Below are 18004 nucleotides of genomic sequence, written 5' to 3' on the forward strand. Positions count from 1 at the left end.
CTTACATCTTACTTAACCTCCCAGAACCCTTCGTGTTAGATGGTATTTGGAGCGTTTTGTTCTGCTTTTTTCAGTTTTATTGAGATATGATTGACATACAGCACTGTATAAGTTTAATGACTTGACATACACATATAGTTAACACTTGAACAGTTTGGGGTTTAGGGGCGCCAACCCTCCACGCAGGGGAAATTCCACACATGACTTTACCGTTGGCCCTCCGTACCTGCAGTTCCACATCCATGGCTTCAATCGTGTAGTACTATGGTATGTACTTAGTGAAAAAAATCTGTGTATAAGTGGACCCGTGCAGTTCAAACCTGTGTTGTTCAAGAGTCAACTGTACTGCAAAGTGATGAACCTTAACTAAACTTACTGTGGAAATCCTTTTGCAAGATACGCGTGTGTTAGGTGTTTTTTTTTTTAATTCCCATTTTATAGCTATAGAAATGAATATAAAGAGGTTAAGAAACTTTACCCAAGTAGTTCAAGACAGAAGCAAGTTTGAACCCTGGCCAGCTGACTCTTGACCGTTTAACCTCTGTGCTAACAGTGTGAGAAGGTAAGACTGACTGGTGCAGGGAGACCCCTTGACAGAAAGATCTGTCTTTAGCCAAGCTGAAATGGCTCTTTCTGACAGCATTTGTATTAACCATTTCGAAGACTTCCCCAAGTAGGCTCAGTGGGTTCCCAGCATTCTGCAATGGGACTTCCTCCCCACGCCCTACTATCACAAGTTAGGCCAGGCCCTGACATTGGGCAGTGGCTGATAAGAGCCACCCAAGGGAGCTTCCAGATCACGCAGTTCCCATCTGGAAAACCCCTTTGCTCCAATTCATGCCAATGACAGATAGACCAAAATGATGAAAACAAAAAGGCCTAGCCAAGCTTAAGTACACAGGATAAATTTCTTTCAGAACCACCAGAAAAACCACTTAGAAGCTGTGAGGAAGACAGACAACAGTCATAACTTTAATACTGGGAACTGAGCCAAACTAAGGAAACATTTAGAACTCTTGAAAAATACAAAAATTTTGTCATTGAAATTAGGCTGGACACAGGCTAAAAGTAAACTACCAAATTGGAAGGTAGTATTGGGTACCCATCCAGAATGCCACACAAATATGAAAATGTAATCAAGAGGAATGGTGGCTAGAATAAATGGTTCCAGCAGCTACATAATAGGAGTCAGAGTCACAGAAGAACAAGCAAAGAATAGTAGAGAAGCAGTATCTGAAGAGATAATCACTGAGAATGACGATTAATCAAAATAAACCTGGGTATATTGCCTGGTATATCATAGTAAAACTGTACAGTGTGAAAGACAGACTATGCACCAATTACTTGAAATTTAACAGCAGTTTAAAAAGTAGAAACCGAAAAAACAATGGAGTAATTATCTTCAAAGACCTGAGGCAAAATAACAAACAGTTACACTACCACTTAAGACTGTGATAAATGACATTTTCAGATAAACTCTGCAAGGTCTACCACCCACAGACCCTCACTAAAGGAAGAAAGAAACATGCAAGAACATAAAAGCTAACAGCTAAAACTACATAAGAATCCGCCTGCCAATGCAGGGGACACAGGTTCGAGCCCTGGTCCGGGAAGATCCCACATGCCGCAGAGCAACTAAGCCCATGTGCCACAACTACTGAGCCTGCACTCTAGAACCCAGGAGCTGCAACCACTGACCCCGTGAGCCACAACTACTGAAGCCCACACACCTAGAGCCCGTGCTGGGCAATAAGAGAAGCCACTGCAGTGAGAAGCCCACCCACAGCAACGAAGACCCAACGCAGCCAAATAAAAATAAATAAAGACTTGGCTTTTTAAAATTAATTTATTTATTTTTGGCTGTGTTGAGTCTTCTGCTGTGTGCGGGCTTTCTCTAGTTGTGGCGAGCAGGGCCACTCCTCACCATGGTGCGCGGGCCTCTCATTGCAGTGGCCTCTCCTGTTGCAGAGCACAGGCTCTAGGTGCGCGGGCTTCAGTAGTTGTGGCACTTGGGCTCAACAGCCATGGCTCACGGGCTTAGTTGCTCTGCGGCATGTGGTATCCTCCCAGACCAGGGCTCGAACCCATGTCCCCTGCATTGGCAGGCAGATTCCCAACCACTGTGTCAACAGGGAAGTCCCACGACTTGACCTTTTAAAAATAATAATAAAAATAATTCCTTTAGGGCTTCCCTGGTGGCGCAGTGGTTGAGAGTCCGCCTACCGATGCAGGGGATACGGGTTCGTGCCCCGGTCCGGGAAGATCCCACATGCCGCAGAGCAACTAAGCCCGTGAGCCGTGGCCGCTGAGCCTGCGCGTCCAGAGCCTGTGCTCCGCAACGGTAGAGGCCACAACAGTGAGAGGCCCACGTACCGCAAAAAATAATAATAACAATAATAATTCCTTTAAATGTAAAATTTACCAAAGCATAGTCAAAATCATTCAGCAAACATGAATAAACCAATCACTATTACAGAAATTGACTCGGTAACCCTGTTCCTAAAGACACCAAGCCCAAGGATTATAAAGGTCAGTTTGACCAAACTTATAAGGGACAGATAATTCCTCTCTCATACCCATTGTTTCATGGATTCAAATATTAGAAAATATAGGCAATTCAATGTTCATGGCTAGAATAATTCTGATATGAAAATAATGAGCATGGACTGTTCAAGAAAACAAAATTACAGACCAATCTGTTCAATGAACATAATGTAAAAAATTCTAAATAAAATATTGCCACACTAACTCAGTAGCAGGTTAAACATAATAAAGCCCAACCAAGGAACTTTCATATTCTGTTGGTAAACTATAAACTGATACCACCATTCTAGAGAGCAACTTGAAAATAGCTAGAGGAGTTCAAGTACTCACTATATGCTATGACACGATTCCACTTCTAAATATGCACCCTGGGCCATCCTTTTGCACATGTATATACATAGACATGTACAAGAATGTTTGTTTCTTCATTGTTCTTAATAGCAAAAAAAAATCGGAAACAGCTTAAATGTTCATTAACAGGAAAATAAATAAATAGTGGCATATTCATACACTAGAACAGTTAAAATGAATCAACTAGAATGGCATTTATCAACAAAAATAAAGGTCCAAAGCATAATTCAGAGGGATACCTATACATGATAAAATTAAAAAGCATCCATTAACATGGATGCATAAACATGTATATAGAAAATACACAGAAGAATGAGGAACACTGAGTTTATTTTCAAGACTAACGAGAAGGCATTTGCAAGGGATACATGGGTGCTTGAATTGTATCTGTAAGGCTTAATCTTTTAATAAAATCTGAGGCAAATATGTGTAGAGGAAGAAAGAATAATTTTCCCTCTACCCTTCCAGGTTCTCAGCTTAGACACTCTTGTAATAAAAGACAGATTAATGCGAGAAAAACAGAAGTTTAATAAATACTTCCTATACACATGGGAGAGGCCAGGAAACTGAGTAACTTTCTGAAATGGCCCTGGCCACCACCTTAAATACCATCTCTAGCTAAAGACAAAAGAAGTTTTGAGGCTAGGGGAGGCCAGATATTGGAGTTGATAAAGATTTCCTAGAAATATAGAATTGTCCTTTTCTTCCAGGTACAGAGAGGGAGACACCCTTACAAATGGAGATCTCCCTTATAACTGTAAATGTCTCTTACAGAAAGATAACTTCTTTTCAGTTTCCAGAGCTCCTCCTCTGTCTGCTCTTTCTTAAAAATAACCAGCTCAAGATAATCCTTATGCCGGAGACTTATTTGGGGATGATATATTCTGCTCCCCTTTATATGGCATAAGATTAAAACGGATAAAGCTGGATGTCAAGTATATGAGATTTGTTGACTATGCACTTGCAATATTTCACAATAATTTAATTACTTTTTTTTAAACACCAGCACAAGATATTTCCCAAGAGGATCTCTGCTCTCCATGACCCTCTTAACCATTAGGTATCTTATTAACCTTTCAAAATTCCCCTGTAAATAATCAGGCCTCAATGTGTAATATAATGACTGGTCGTTCGGCCCTCTTTCTCAGAGCACTGCATTCATCTGCTTTAAAAGACAGAACCTGTTCCTTTCACTCACCATTCAGCACTATTAATCCACCTAATGCATCTCTAGACCAGGTATCCTGGTAGTTACTGGTGATTTCTGTTGCTCTTGGGGAAGGAGTTAGTTAGCTACTAGAATCATTATGAAAAAAAGTGTTTCCCTTTTTAAAGTGCTTGAAGCAGAGGGAGAATGTCTTTCTTCCCTGGGTAGAAATCTAACATGAATTTTAATAGCTGTGTCAGCTTTCACAGTCCCCACCAAAGTGATTTAAAAAGTTAGCTAACTGCTTTCTTTTCAGGAACAGGGGCTAGGATATTCAAACCACCCCTTCCACTGAAAACAAATTAATGTGTGTGTGTGTGTATGTATGTATTTAATATATGTATACATAAACATATATATGTATACACACATTATATATATATATATATATATACACACACACACACACACACACACACAAGTATATATGTATACATATGCTAAAGGTATGAAAAAGATGACAGGATAAAGACCAAAGCCTCTGGGAAAGTGGGTTTGTAGAGAAGCAAGCTGAGCCAAAGCCTCTGTTTTCTTCAAAGCGTTTGCAACCCTGCCCAAAATGAACTTTTTGGCAGACTTCATTGAGCATAAAGTTCAGAAATTAAAAGCCAGGCTGCTAAAGTGGGAGTCTAATAAGAGATCACATTAAATTAGGACCCCAAAGGCTCTACCTTCAGAGTAAAGGTATACCCAAAAGTGGACCTACCTGCACTCCCCTCCCCAGCAGGGACTGTAGGGATTGTTCCCACTGTGCTGAAGAGAGCAGGGAGAATCAGTAAAAAGGACTTATCCTGCGAAATGGACCATGGGCTGGCCTCACACCGATTTGCAGCCCAGATTCTTTGTACCCCCTGGGTGAGCCAAATTTTGACTTATGAATTCAGTTTAAAGTAACTGACAGTGCACAAGGATATTACAAAATACACATACACCCTCTCCAGGGAACGTTTTCCTAAGCCTCAAAGTATCCCCACTAATTTTCCAAGGCCAAGAAGCATCACATATTCAAAAATAAGGAAGCTCATTATCATACTACGTGAAGTAAGCCAGACAGAGAAAGACAAATATATGATATCACTTATATCATAATTTTTTTTAAAGATACAAATTAACTTATTTACAAAACAGAAATAGACCCACAGATGTAGAAAACAAACTTATGGTTGCCGAAGTGGAAAGGGGTGGGGGAGGGGAGGGATAAAGTGGGGATTAACATACACACACAACTATATACAAAATAGATAACCAACAAGGACCTATAGGCAGCTATACTCAATTTTGTAATAACCTGTAAGGGAAAAGAATCTGAAAAAGAATATATATATATATATATATATATATATATATATATATATATATATATATATAAAAACTGAATCACTGCAACTATACTTCAATTAAAATATATATAATAATAAACAGTAGACTTTAAGAAGATTTTTGCACTATATAACAACAGATTGCATTAAGAAGTTTCAATAACTCTCAAATGAGTAAGAAAAATAAAATTTTCAAAAACACACAATAAAATAAATAATGGGGCTTCCCTGGTGGCGCAGCGGTTGGGAGTCTGCCTGCTGATGCAGGGGACATGGGTTCATGCCCCGGTCCGGGAAGATCCCACATGCCACGGAGCGGCTGGGCCCGTGAGCCATGGCCGCTGAGCCTGCGCGTCCAGAGCCTGTGCTCCACAACGGGAGAGGCCACAACAGTGAGAGGCCCGCATACCGCAAAAAAAAAAAATAACAAACAAATAAATAATGAAGCTCAAAATGAAACAAGAACTCAATGAGGATCACAAGCACAAACATCAGTAACAAATATTTCAGGTATTGGAATTATCAGATAGAAATCATAGAAAAGGTTTGTTTGCTATGTTTAAAGAAGATTAAGCTTTAAAATATCTGCAAGAATTCTAGAAGATGTGAAAAAAAGACCAAATAAAACTCTTCGAAATTAAAAAATACAATAACTGTAATTTAAGTTTCAATGGCTGGATTAACAGCAGGTTGGGCACAGCTGAGGGGAGAATTAGTGAAATGGTCAAATTATCCAGAATATAAAACAAAAGTAAAATGATGAAAATTACGGAACAGATATTGAGATATATAGAAGATATGGTGGTATCTTAAAAGATCTAACATACATTTGATTAGAGTCTCAGAAGGAAAGGAGAAAATGAGACAGAGGCAATATTTGAAAAGATAGTGACTTGAGAATTTTGCAAAAGTAATGAAAGACATCAATCCACGAATTCAAGAAGATCAGCAAAACCCAAGCAAGATAAATTTTTTAAAAATCCACCCTTATAAAAAAACTATAGAACACTGAAGACGAAATAAAAATCATAAAAGCAGCCACGTTATAAGAGACTTCCTTCTAAGGAATAACAGATAAAGAGTTGCTAACTTCTCAATAGCAACAACAGAAGCCAGAAGATAGTGAAATGCTATCTTAAATATACTAAAAGAAAATAACTTCCCAACAAGATCAAAAATAGTTTTTAAGAATGAGAATGAAATAATGGATCAGAGAATGCATCACCAGCAGACTTTCACGAAAGGATATTCTAAAGGATGTACAGCCATCCCTCAGTACCCACAGGGGATTTGTTCCAGGACCCAATGCAAATACCAAAATCTGTGGATGCTCAAGTCCGATAATCAGTTCTCCGTATCTGTGGATTCAACCAACCACAGATCAGGTAATACTGTAGTATTTGTTGAGAAAAATCTACATGTAAGTGGACCCGCACAGTTCAAACCCATGTTGTTCAAAGGTCAACTCTATTTAAAGTATAAGAAAAGACACCCCAATGTTCATGGCAGCACTGTTTACAATAGCCAAGACATGGAAGCACACTAAATGTCCATCGACAGAGGAATGGATAAAGAAGATGTGGTACGTATATACAATGGAATATTACTCGGCCATTAAAAAGAATGAAATAATGCCATTTGCAACAACATGGATGGACCTGTAGATTATCATACTAAGTGAAGTAAGTCAGAGAAAGATGAATATCAATCATATGATATCACTTCTATGCAGAATCTTTAAAAATGACACAAATGAACTTATTTACAAAACAGAAACACTCACAGACTTAGAGAACAAACTTATGGTTACCAGGGAGAAAGGAGGGTGAGAGGGATAGATTGGGATTGACATGTACACACTACTATATTTAAAATAGATAACCAACAAGGACCTACTGTATATAGCACAGGGAACTCTGCTCAATATTCTGTAGTAACCTAAATGGGAAAAGAATCTGAAAAAGAAGAGATAAAAAAGTATAAGGAAAGAAAGCTCAGATGGAAAGTCCAAAATGCAAGAGGGAATGAAGGCATAAAAAGTGTCAAGCATGTAAGTAAATCTTAATGAATACTGACCATATTACACTGTAATAATGACTTATGTGATTTAAAAAGATGATAGAATTTAAATACACAGTAGCAATGAGATATGAGTCAGGAGGGAGGTAAACAAAGTTAATGTGTTCTAAAGTTAATGTATTCAGGAGGAGGGAAACATAGAAACTTTATATACCACAGTAAGTTAAAACTGCTTATTAGCATTTATTGAGTAATCACTAAGGAATGGAAATGAAATATATAACTTTCAAACTAGTAGACAGGGAAATGAAATTATATGGAATCGTCAGTAAGTTTAAAAGAGGACAAGAATTGGAAGGAAAGCAGCATAAAACAGGCAGGGCAAAATGAGATCAGACTGCAGAAGACTGCACTGCTTTGGAAATGAATAACTAACAGCCACATGTGGAAAAAATGAATTCATCACACAAACATAATACTGCGGAAAAAAGACAAAAGTCACATCAAATATGATTAATTTTTAAAGACAGACTATTAGGAGAGAAACATAGGTAGTAAAACTAAAGAATATCATGAAAATTATCACCGAAGTCAAGGTGATTTAGGGGTTTCCGGGGTATGTGTGTTCAAATTCTGGGTGGTAGCAGTATAGGTGTTTACTTTATCATAAGCCATTAAATGGCACAGTTTTTTAAATTGTTTATAGGTATGTGGCATTTCCAAAAAAAGAAGTTTAAAACAAGTTAAAGTAGCGTGACTGCATTCCCCCCTAATCTAAGCTATCCCTTCAACAGTGTTTACTTCTTTCCTTCCACAGACCATCATCCATGGGCTTGTTCTCGCAGGCAGCTTCCTGATGTACTTTGTGGTATCCCTAGTGTACAACGCCACCTGCGTCACCTGCAACAGTCCCATCAACCCCTACTGGGTGATGGAAGGCCAGCTCTCGGACCCCACTTTCTACCTCGTCTGCTTCCTCACACCGGTCGTGGCTCTTCTCCCAAGGTTTGAACAGGGGGTGCTATTTTCTTCCTAGAACTACCACTCTCCCCTCAATCAGCCATTTTCATAGCCCAAGAGTCAGGAGTTTGACTCCAGCTGGGATGCTTGAGGCTATTGTTTCAAAGATAGGGAGCTAGGACAGAAAGAATAATGAACTTGGAGGCAAATAGCACGGACTCTGGTCCCAGCTCAGCCACAGAGCAGCAAAGTCACCAAATCTGGCACAACCTCTGTTATACCACCTGCAAAATGAGAGTACTAATTCCTACCCTCCTGCCATACAAACTTTGTTGTGTAAAAAGAATCATTTGGAAAAGCTCTATAGTCCTTTACTCCTTAGCCCAGGAGTCTCACTCTCAAATGCCTACAGGGACAGGTAAGCAACAGCAGCAAACCAGGTGAGGTACAGACAGACATTAGGAGAAGGAACTTCTAAGCTTCAGCCTATCACTGCCACAAGGAAAGATCAAGACCAGCATTTCAGAGCTTTAGCTTTTTCCCAGAAATTCAAATTTTGCATGAAATAGCCAACTTTTTAATACTACTCAAATTTGTTAAAACACACACCCTGCATTTGCCAAATAAGTCATTCATGCAGAGGGACTATTTCTAACATTTCCAGCCTAAATCCTCTACATTCGCCTTTTCCCGAAAAACAGCAACAACGCCTGGCGTGTCCTTAGAACTTACTCTTGACACATGCTTTTCTATCTAGCTCCTCCATTTGTGCAAAAACTGCCTTTTGCAAAATCACCTAGAAATTAGGCAAAGCGGTGGTTGTAGTCTTACTTGCTCATGGAACAGCTTAAGTCCTACGGGGGACCAGAATGTGTCCTCCAGCCCACCGCAAGTCACAGTGGGAGCTGAGTTCTCCCCACTCGGAGGCCAGCGTTCTGTTCTCCATCCCACGCTCTCTATAGTCAGAGCATTCGGTGAACTTAACGATGCTGCACCCAGAGGCAAGACTCAGCCTCTCTCCATCCTTAGGATCGCGTCTGCTCTGAACGTTGAAATTCAGCTACTTTATCGTTATAAGCCACAGTCAAGAAGCCATTGCAACATTGTGTAGAACTTTTTCTAATAGGCAGAGAGCCATTAGCATGCTTTGCTTCCTTTAATAAGTTTGGAAGCTTGCTTAACCTAGTTTGGGCTCCATTTCTTCTTCATAAGCCACCTCAGAACCTTGACATCTGATGCAGGGTTTAGAGGCTGAAGATACCAATATGACAAACACTACTGTGAACTCAGCAAACGGCTGAGTATGCACTGTGGACGTAGCCTCCCTGCTTGGCCCCTACTGGCCTCTACAGCCTCATCCCCCTGCTCCCAAAGCTCAAACTTTGGGCTCCACATCACCAAGCTTCTTGGACTTCCCTAAAGGCTCCCTGCCCTCTCCCCTTCCTGCCTGTGTTCATGCTGTCCCTTCTATTCAAAATGCCCTTCGTTACCAGACCGCCTCACCCTTTGACATCATTTCAGGCATGAGCAATTCCAGAACCCTTGCATGACCTCACCTACCTCCCTCAGGCTGAAACAGATCCCCCTCGCTCCTGTGTTCCCATGACCTGGGTCTATCTGTCACTACTCCGTTTAGCCACATCATCTGTTTTATCTGTTTGTCTTGGTCTGACCATTAACTCCGGGAAGGAAGGTGTCTCCTTATCATTATATAACCCACAGTTAGCAGAGTTCTTGTCATGTAGGCTGCCCTCAGAGATAAATGAGAAAAAGATGCTAAAGAAACAGAAAGATGAATAAAACAGAACTCTTGCTCTCCAGAAGTCTACAGCCCAGTGGACAATTCAGACAGAAGTTTGATCGTAATACAGGTGAAAGTAACTAGTATTAAAACAGGGCCCTGGGACTGAAGGGTGGGAAGCAATTAAGCACAAGCCTCGGAGGACATTATTTCCCACCCACCCCCTTTCTCAGCCCAACCCCTTGGGAGACGGAGCCTGGGAGAGACCGTGAAGGTCCTGCCCTCATTGGAAAAGGGCATCAGATATGTGGGTTAAATCTTTTTGTCCACGCTTTTGGGGTTAAACATGGTTATGATCACCTCTGACCGAGGACTGACCTCCTCTGTTCTGTGTCTTATCTGGGGTATGGAAAGAGCAAATCAACAGCCGAGGATTCTTGTCCCACCCTTGGTTAGAAGACACATTTGGAGCCAGAGGCTGCCAGCTTGATGAGGGCTGTTGAAAAGTGTGAACGTTCTTGGAAAAGACAAACACTCAACATTACAGCTTGTTAAACAAATGAGGGACAACTTAGGGAAAAGCAGGCAAATATTTTCTTGCCAGTTACCACAGTGCACAAGTTAAATTCCTGCTTATTCTATATTATCATCATAAACTTGAATTACTGTTTAATTCTGTTGCCTAAGAAAGGCAAAGAGATTTCCTTTGACAGAGAAAGGATTATTTTAATAGCTCCAAGGACTGTTGACTTGTAACCTTAGAACAATTAATTTTTGTTACAGAAATCTACATGATAGAATGTTTGCTATCGAAAACTCTATTTGTTCACTTAAAGATGTAAGCTGTACTCATAATAAGATTGATTTCACTCACCAAGCTTGTGATAATTAGCCACTAACCGTGACCTCACTTATCTTGGTCTAATTACTTCAACCAGTATAAAGGAACTATGGATTCTCTTAAACTAAGAGAAAGTAAGTTTCTTTTGTTTTATCTCTTAAATAACTAACAAACACACAAACTTTAAAACACAATGCAGCATCGTAATTCGCTACAACAGAGCCCTTGGACACTCTTCATTTAGCTTCAGTAACACAGAACTCTCTTGGTTTTTCTCCTACTTCTTCTTTGTTTCTTTTGCTGGTTCATGTCTTTGACATGGTGTATTGTCAAGCCTTTGTCCTAGGTTCTTTTGTCTTCTCACTTTAATTCTTTCCATAAACATAGCAACCACTATTGTGAAGTTAAATATCATTTTTCACAAATGAATCTCTAATATAAACTCCCAGCCCAGATCCTTCTCCGGAATCCCAGATACATCTTTCTAAGCTACCTATGCCTCACCAGCACTGGGCCTGCTACATCTGAGGAAAGTGGGAGACATCTGTAATTTAATTCGCTATCTACTTTCTGTCACCATCACCATCCCAGAAACCTGGCTCTCTTCCCGAGTTCCTTTCATCCACTGTGACCACTTAGGATCAAGGCAGGCCCCTGAGACTTATCCTTGATACCACCCACCACATGCCCCTCTCTCGCCCATCACCAAGACCCGACAATTTTATCTGCTAACCTATTTCTCAGTAGGTATTGCCATCTGCTATTTCCATTTCTACAGCCACCACCATGGATAGGTTATAAGACTTTCATTCTGAATTACTTCAATAGTCTCCTACTGGGTTTTACTCTAATCCATTATCATTGTGTCAAAGTGTAATCGTGTCATGTTCATAACTTTCCAAGGCCTTTACAATAATGCACAAAACCCAAAACATTCCCCATGGTCCTTGCCTGCTCTGACCCTGCCAACCCCTCTGTGTCCTAGTCCCTCACTCTTGCCCTCACTCTCCACACTGCAGCCATTGAGCCCAGGATTTGCTTCTCACCCCCTCTTTGCCTGGCTTCCTCCTATGCATCCCTCAGTCCTCACCTTTAATGTTTCCTCCTCAAGGAAGATTTCTTGCACCAGATCACGTGTTTGATACTCTCACTGCTCCTGAGGCTTCTAACTCTGTTCCTGTGCTTCCTGACAGCAAGATTCCGGTCAGTCTGGTTCCCAGCTTAATAATCCCTTGGGGCTTGGCCCATTGTAGGAACTTGCCAGGTATATGTTCACTAAATGGACAGAGAGGGAAATTGGTAACTTGGGGGAATGTTTAAACTGAGAAAATTCCAGTTTCCCGCAAGAAGAGTCTTTCCTGAAACACATATGTGATGGTCACCTGCACTGCCGCCCTGGGTGAGATGAGAGAGAATAGGGAGAAGTTTCTGTTTCCGTGGGATCTACTGTGGTCTTCAGAAACCCCTGCTCACTTTAGATCATCCTGAATCTTTTAGACATAATAGAAGGATGGGAGCCTCTCTGCTTATAAGGCTTTAGAAATAAAAAAAAAAAAAACATTTAAGGATTATTTTTGGAAAAGACCTTAGATGTCCTCTGGCCCAACTGGATTACGTTTTAGATAAACTGACACCCAGAGAGGGGGTATGAGCTGCCCAGCATCACAAGATGGTATATGCTTCTACCACAGATCACATAGTTTTAGTTACCTTCTTACCTAAACCTGGAACAGGAAAATATTCTAGGCACATATAGAGACCCCCGATTCCAGAGTCCACTACAGGCTACAGGAAGCTTGGCAGGGGAAAGGAACCTTGAGTTAACCATCAAGGAGATCTATCAACTTCTCGGGAGACCTGAGGAAACCCATCTCATCACTTGGGACCTCAGTATCTTCATCTGGAAAATAGTGATAATACACTGATGCTGTGAAGCTAGCACAGCCTGTGGATTCAAGAAAAGGACGTATTGGGAAACTACTTTAAAATTATTAAGTTCCACAAAGAGTTGACATTCCAAAGCAAGAAAATCTGCCTAAATTAGAACAGCTCAGAAATAGAATGGACTGCCTCATGCATGGTAGATGAGAGAAAAGCCTCAGGATCCACAGCACTTGGTCTTCACCACAGCTTGACCACTGTGTGGCTCTGGACAAACCATTCAGTCTCTCGGTGCCTCAGTTTCCATGTCTGTACATAGCGGGAAACAAACGTACCAACCACGTGGGATGTGGGGGAGAATAATATGAGTTAATAATATGTAAAGCACTTAGAATAATCTTGCTACCTAACAAATGTTAGCTGTTATATTTTGTTGTTGAACTCCCCAGTACCAGAGGCATACAAGCATAGATTTGATCCATCAGTCAAGAGAGTGGCAAAGATGACCTTTCCCGAATAAATGCTGGAGAGCGTGTGGCGAAAAGGGAACCCTCTTGCACTGTTGGTGAGAATGTAAATTGATACAGCCACTATGGAGAACAGTAAGGAGGTTCCTTCAAAAACTAAAAATAGAACTACCATACGACCCAGCAATCTCACTATTGGGCATATACCCTGAGAAAACCATAATTCAGTAAGAGTCATGTACCACAATGTTCACTGCAGCACTATTTACAATAGCCAGGACATGGAAGCAACCTAAGTGTCCATCGACAAATGAATGGATAAAGAAGATGTGGCACATATATACAATGGAATATCACTCAGCCCTAAAAAGAAACGAAATTGAGTTATTTGTAGTGAGGTGGATGGACCTAGAGACTGCCATACAGAGTGAAGTAAGTCAGAAAGAGAAAAACAAATACCGTATGCTAACACATACATATGGAATCTAAAAAAAAAGGTTCTGAAGAACCTAGGGGCAGGACAGGAATAAAGATGCAGATGCAGAGAATGAACTTGAGGACATGGGGAGGGAGAAGGGTAAGCTAGGACGAAGTGAGAGGGTGGCATGGACTTATATACACTACCAAATGTAAAACAGATAGCTAGTGGGAAGCAGCCGCATAGCACAGGGAGATCAGTCGGTGCTTTGTGACCACCTAGAGGGGTGGGATAGGGAGGGTGGGAGGGAGGGAGACGCAAGAGGGAGGAGATATGGGGATATATGTATATGTATAGCTGATTCACTTTGTCATAGAGCAGAAACTAACACACCATTGTAAGGCAAATATACTCCAATAAAGATGTTAAAAATAAATAAATGAAAAATTAAAAAAAATTTTTAAGTGCCATCATTACGAACTAAGAGGTGGTACAAGCATTTATGAGAAGGAAGTTCAATCAAATAAGGCTTCCCCAAGGAAGTACCCCATGATTCACGCAGTCATTAAAGGCCAATACATGGTAACCTTTTCTTTATAGTAACTAACATTAAATTACCATTGTTTGGAAAAAAAAAAGATGATCTTTCCCTGGGCAGGGAGTTGGATTCTAAGGACCCTCTCAATGCTGAAATTCAGAAGTCAGACGTCAGAAAATATCTTTATTCTATTATTTCCCACCAGGTACTTTCTCCTGGCTCTACAAGGGACATATGGGAAGTCTTTGATCTTAAAAGCTCAGAAAATTGACAAACTCCCCATGGACAAAAGAGAGCTGGAAATCCGGAGTTGGAGAAGCCGACAGAGGCCTGCCACTGTCCCTGGAGAGGCCCACCTGCCCCAGAACCGAGCTTCAGAGCCAGCACCCCAAAGAGCTCGAGCCCTGTGGAGTGCAAGTACAAAGAGGACTGGGTGCTGCCCGGAGAGAGATCCAGTGGAGACCACATAAGGGATGACCCATGCTCACGGGACTCCTGGGCTAAATTCTCATCTGGGGAGCACCTTCTCCTGGAGCCTAGTAGGATGATGGCGTCCGGAGCCTACTCAAGTGGACAGACTAAGTCGAACCGGCCCTTCAGCCAGGGCAGCCATCGCCGATCCCAGAGTTCAGTGACCATATGAGGGGCCTGCAGAGATCTGCACAAACTCAGAGGAGGCCGCCTAATCACTGGCTTAATTAACCACGACTCTTCCTCTTCATGAAGGGAAGAATGTGCCCGTCTTATCCTCTTCTCCCCACCAGGCTTGACTTCCTTAGAGGAAGTGCTGGCCCCAAGGGGTCTGACAAAAAAGGACTGGAAACCAGTCGACCTCTAGTTTTCTCCTGCTGCCAGGCAGCACTTCTTGCAAAAGGTTTTCTATAAGGAGGCTATATTTCTATTGCATTGAGCATTTTTCATTTTTTAACCCAGAGACATTCTTTGACCCTCTAGATAAGTACAGCCTACAACCCAATGCAACTGGGCCATCAGTTTCCCAGATGCCAAGAAGTGTGTAGCGAGCCAGCCAATATCTCAAGATCTGGAAGTTTCTGGGCTTGTCAAACCATCACCTCACCCCTCGGTGTCAAGAGTTCAAGTTTCAGAAGAGTCTCATACACACAAGTGCCTCATCTCAAATGTATTGCAGGGATGGTCATATCGGGGTTAACATCCCTTCCAGAGTTGGGTCTGCTCTAAACCAAAGAAAATCACACCTAAAGATTAAAATCAGATTTGTGTGTGTGTGTGTTTTGGGTTTTTTTTTTGGCGGTACGCGGGCCTCTCACCGTTGTGGCCTCTCCCGTTGCGGAGCACAGGCTCCGGACGCGCAGGCTCTCAGCAGCCATGGCTCACGGGCCCAGCCGCTCCGCGGCATGTGGGATCTTCCCGGACTGGGGCACGAACCCGTGTCCCCTGCATCGGCAGGCGGACTCTCAACCACTGCGCCACCAGGGAAGCCCTAAAATCAAATTTGAACTCAGAGCCACAGACACTTCTGAGGGTCATAAGGCCGCAGCTAGTTTAAGAGGCAGAAAGAACATAAGCATGTGAAAATGAATGGACATAAGCACGTGAAGCAGAAACTCCACGCTTCAGCTAATAGGCTACATGTCCCACAGTCTGGGGAATCTACCAAGAGGGCATGGGCAACACCCTTCTTTTAAAGATATTTACTTTATTTATTTTTAAATAAAAGTACAAATATGCCCCACTTTTCAAGTTTGACTTAAGCCATTTCACTTCTACCAAAGACCTACATTGGTACCTGTTGTTGCTAACCGAAAGAAATCCAAAGAGTTGCATTTCTTTCTGCTTTTACCCTCCAAAAAAGGTGAAAAGTGAAAATAGCATTCAGCATTTATTTTGCAGCCAGCGGTTATAGAGCACTGAGCACTGAGTGGCACCACCCAACTCCTTCCCCAGGAACTCCACTCAGCATCTCAGAATCAAACCGCCATAGCTTTGAACTGTGTCTAAGCAGCTGTGCTTTATCTGGATCTATCCATTTTGTGCATCCATTAGCAAGATGTGTCCTAAGGTAATTGCTTCTTTGTTTACACCATTTCAGCTTACGAAAATTTTCATACTAACGCTCTACTTTCAGATAGCAGGGGAAGCCTGTACCCATTCCTCATTCAACTCTCAGAAAAGGAAAGCTCTAAGATCAGACCTTTACACAGCTGCACCCAAAACAGACGACCCGCATGACAGAGCAACTCTGAGCCCAAACAACAACATCTGAAAGAGTAGGACCAGTGTCAAACCCCATTTATTAAGCTTATCCCAGAATATCACAGGCTTCAGTTGAATTAGGGAGAGCCAGAGGAAGTCTCACTTCACAGGGAAAAGAAGGATTACATAGACTTCTTATCCCTAGAGGTCATAAATGCCAAAAATGCAAACGAGCTCAAAACAGTGTTGGAATAAAAGAATGGATGATAGGATTCTAATACACTGTCAAAAGAAGTGAGGTCTACCATGGGCAAGGATAGCCTGTCCCTAGTCTTTTAAGGTGAGCCAGGGAGGACTACTGAACCCTCCCGCCTTAAGGTGGTACCCATTTATGTCAGGCAAAAAGTACAAGGGTGGGAACAAGTGTGGCAAGTTACAGCCACCCCATGAATTGACTTATCACTTGAGTAATTTCTCAGCAGAAGTACCCAAAAAGAGCTCAACAATCAAGCTGGCACATGGCAGACTGAGCTGGTCCTCTGACCATCCTGCTGGCAAACCTTAACTGGAAGGGCCATTTGGGACATGGCCCAAATATACTGGATCTCTTTCACTGACTTTGCCACATAATGATGCCAGCACTGACCAGCTGGTGGGTCTTCAGGGGAATCCTTCATGAGGATTGCTAGAGGAGGAGCAGGTAAACACATCAGGCAAAGTAGTAATCATATAAAATTGTCCCAAATGAGGGGATTGAGCCAAAGCTTGGATCTCAGGGTCCTTCCTTTCCCCCGTATGATTCCTGCTCACTCCTGAAAGCCAGATGAGACAGGCAGGATGTTTCAGAAGAGAACAGAGTAGTGGGAAGAACACTGGCCTCAGGAGATGGGGGTGGCAGTCTTTTCTCTGCCCCGTATTCTCTAGGAGCTAGGAGCACTGATGTAGCATGCTTCACCTGCAAATTAGGTTAGAACTGCCCTACCTCCCAGGCTTGGCATAAAGATCAAGTCAAAATTACACGGGGCTGTTAAAACCCTTTGAAAGCTGCAACACCCTTGATAATAACACAGGGATTTTTATTCCAGAGCTAAGAGGAAGCGAGGTCATGGGAAGTTGAGAAAATATCGGCCCCGTGTACCTAAACACCAAAGCACACCCAACATTCTCGTGCTGCTCTCTTTCTTGCATGACCAACCATCCCAGTTTGCCTGGGCTTTTCCCAGTTTTAGCACTGAAAGCCCCACATCCTGGGAAACTCCTTAGTCCTGGGCCAACCAGGCCAACTGGTCACCTACTCTTGCCCTCTTTTGTTAAAGCAAACCAACAGTGACCATCCAAGTACCATCTTAGGGGAAAAGGTTATAACAACTATTTCTCTGCAATGTAATGCTAATGACTGTACTTAATACATTTTTATATGTTCATGATGTTTTACAGATTGACTGGAAATGTACTGTCCTTTATTAGAAGGAAAAAATAAACATGGTTTTCCATTGTTGCCTGCAGTCTGAGTACTACTGTCCATCCATCCTTCTTTACATTC

The 18004-nt window shown here is 41.9% G+C and overlaps 1 protein-coding gene across 1 annotated transcript in view; it reads left to right on the top strand.

The window, feature by feature from the left end:
- The window catches only part of ATP10B (ATPase phospholipid transporting 10B (putative)), a 122680-nt gene extending 107751 nt beyond the window's left edge, over positions 1-14929 (top strand). Inside the window, 3 exon segments of the mRNA XM_060006814.1 lie at positions 8258-8445; positions 14492-14637; positions 14640-14929. Of these exon segments, the coding sequence (XP_059862797.1) occupies positions 8258-8445; positions 14492-14637; positions 14640-14929 (624 nt within the window).
- Positions 14930-18004: the final 3075 nt, after the last annotated feature.

The sequence above is a fragment of the Delphinus delphis genome, chromosome 3 (genome assembly GCF_949987515.2).
Source record: "Delphinus delphis chromosome 3, mDelDel1.2, whole genome shotgun sequence".
NCBI lineage: Eukaryota > Metazoa > Chordata > Mammalia > Artiodactyla > Delphinidae > Delphinus > Delphinus delphis.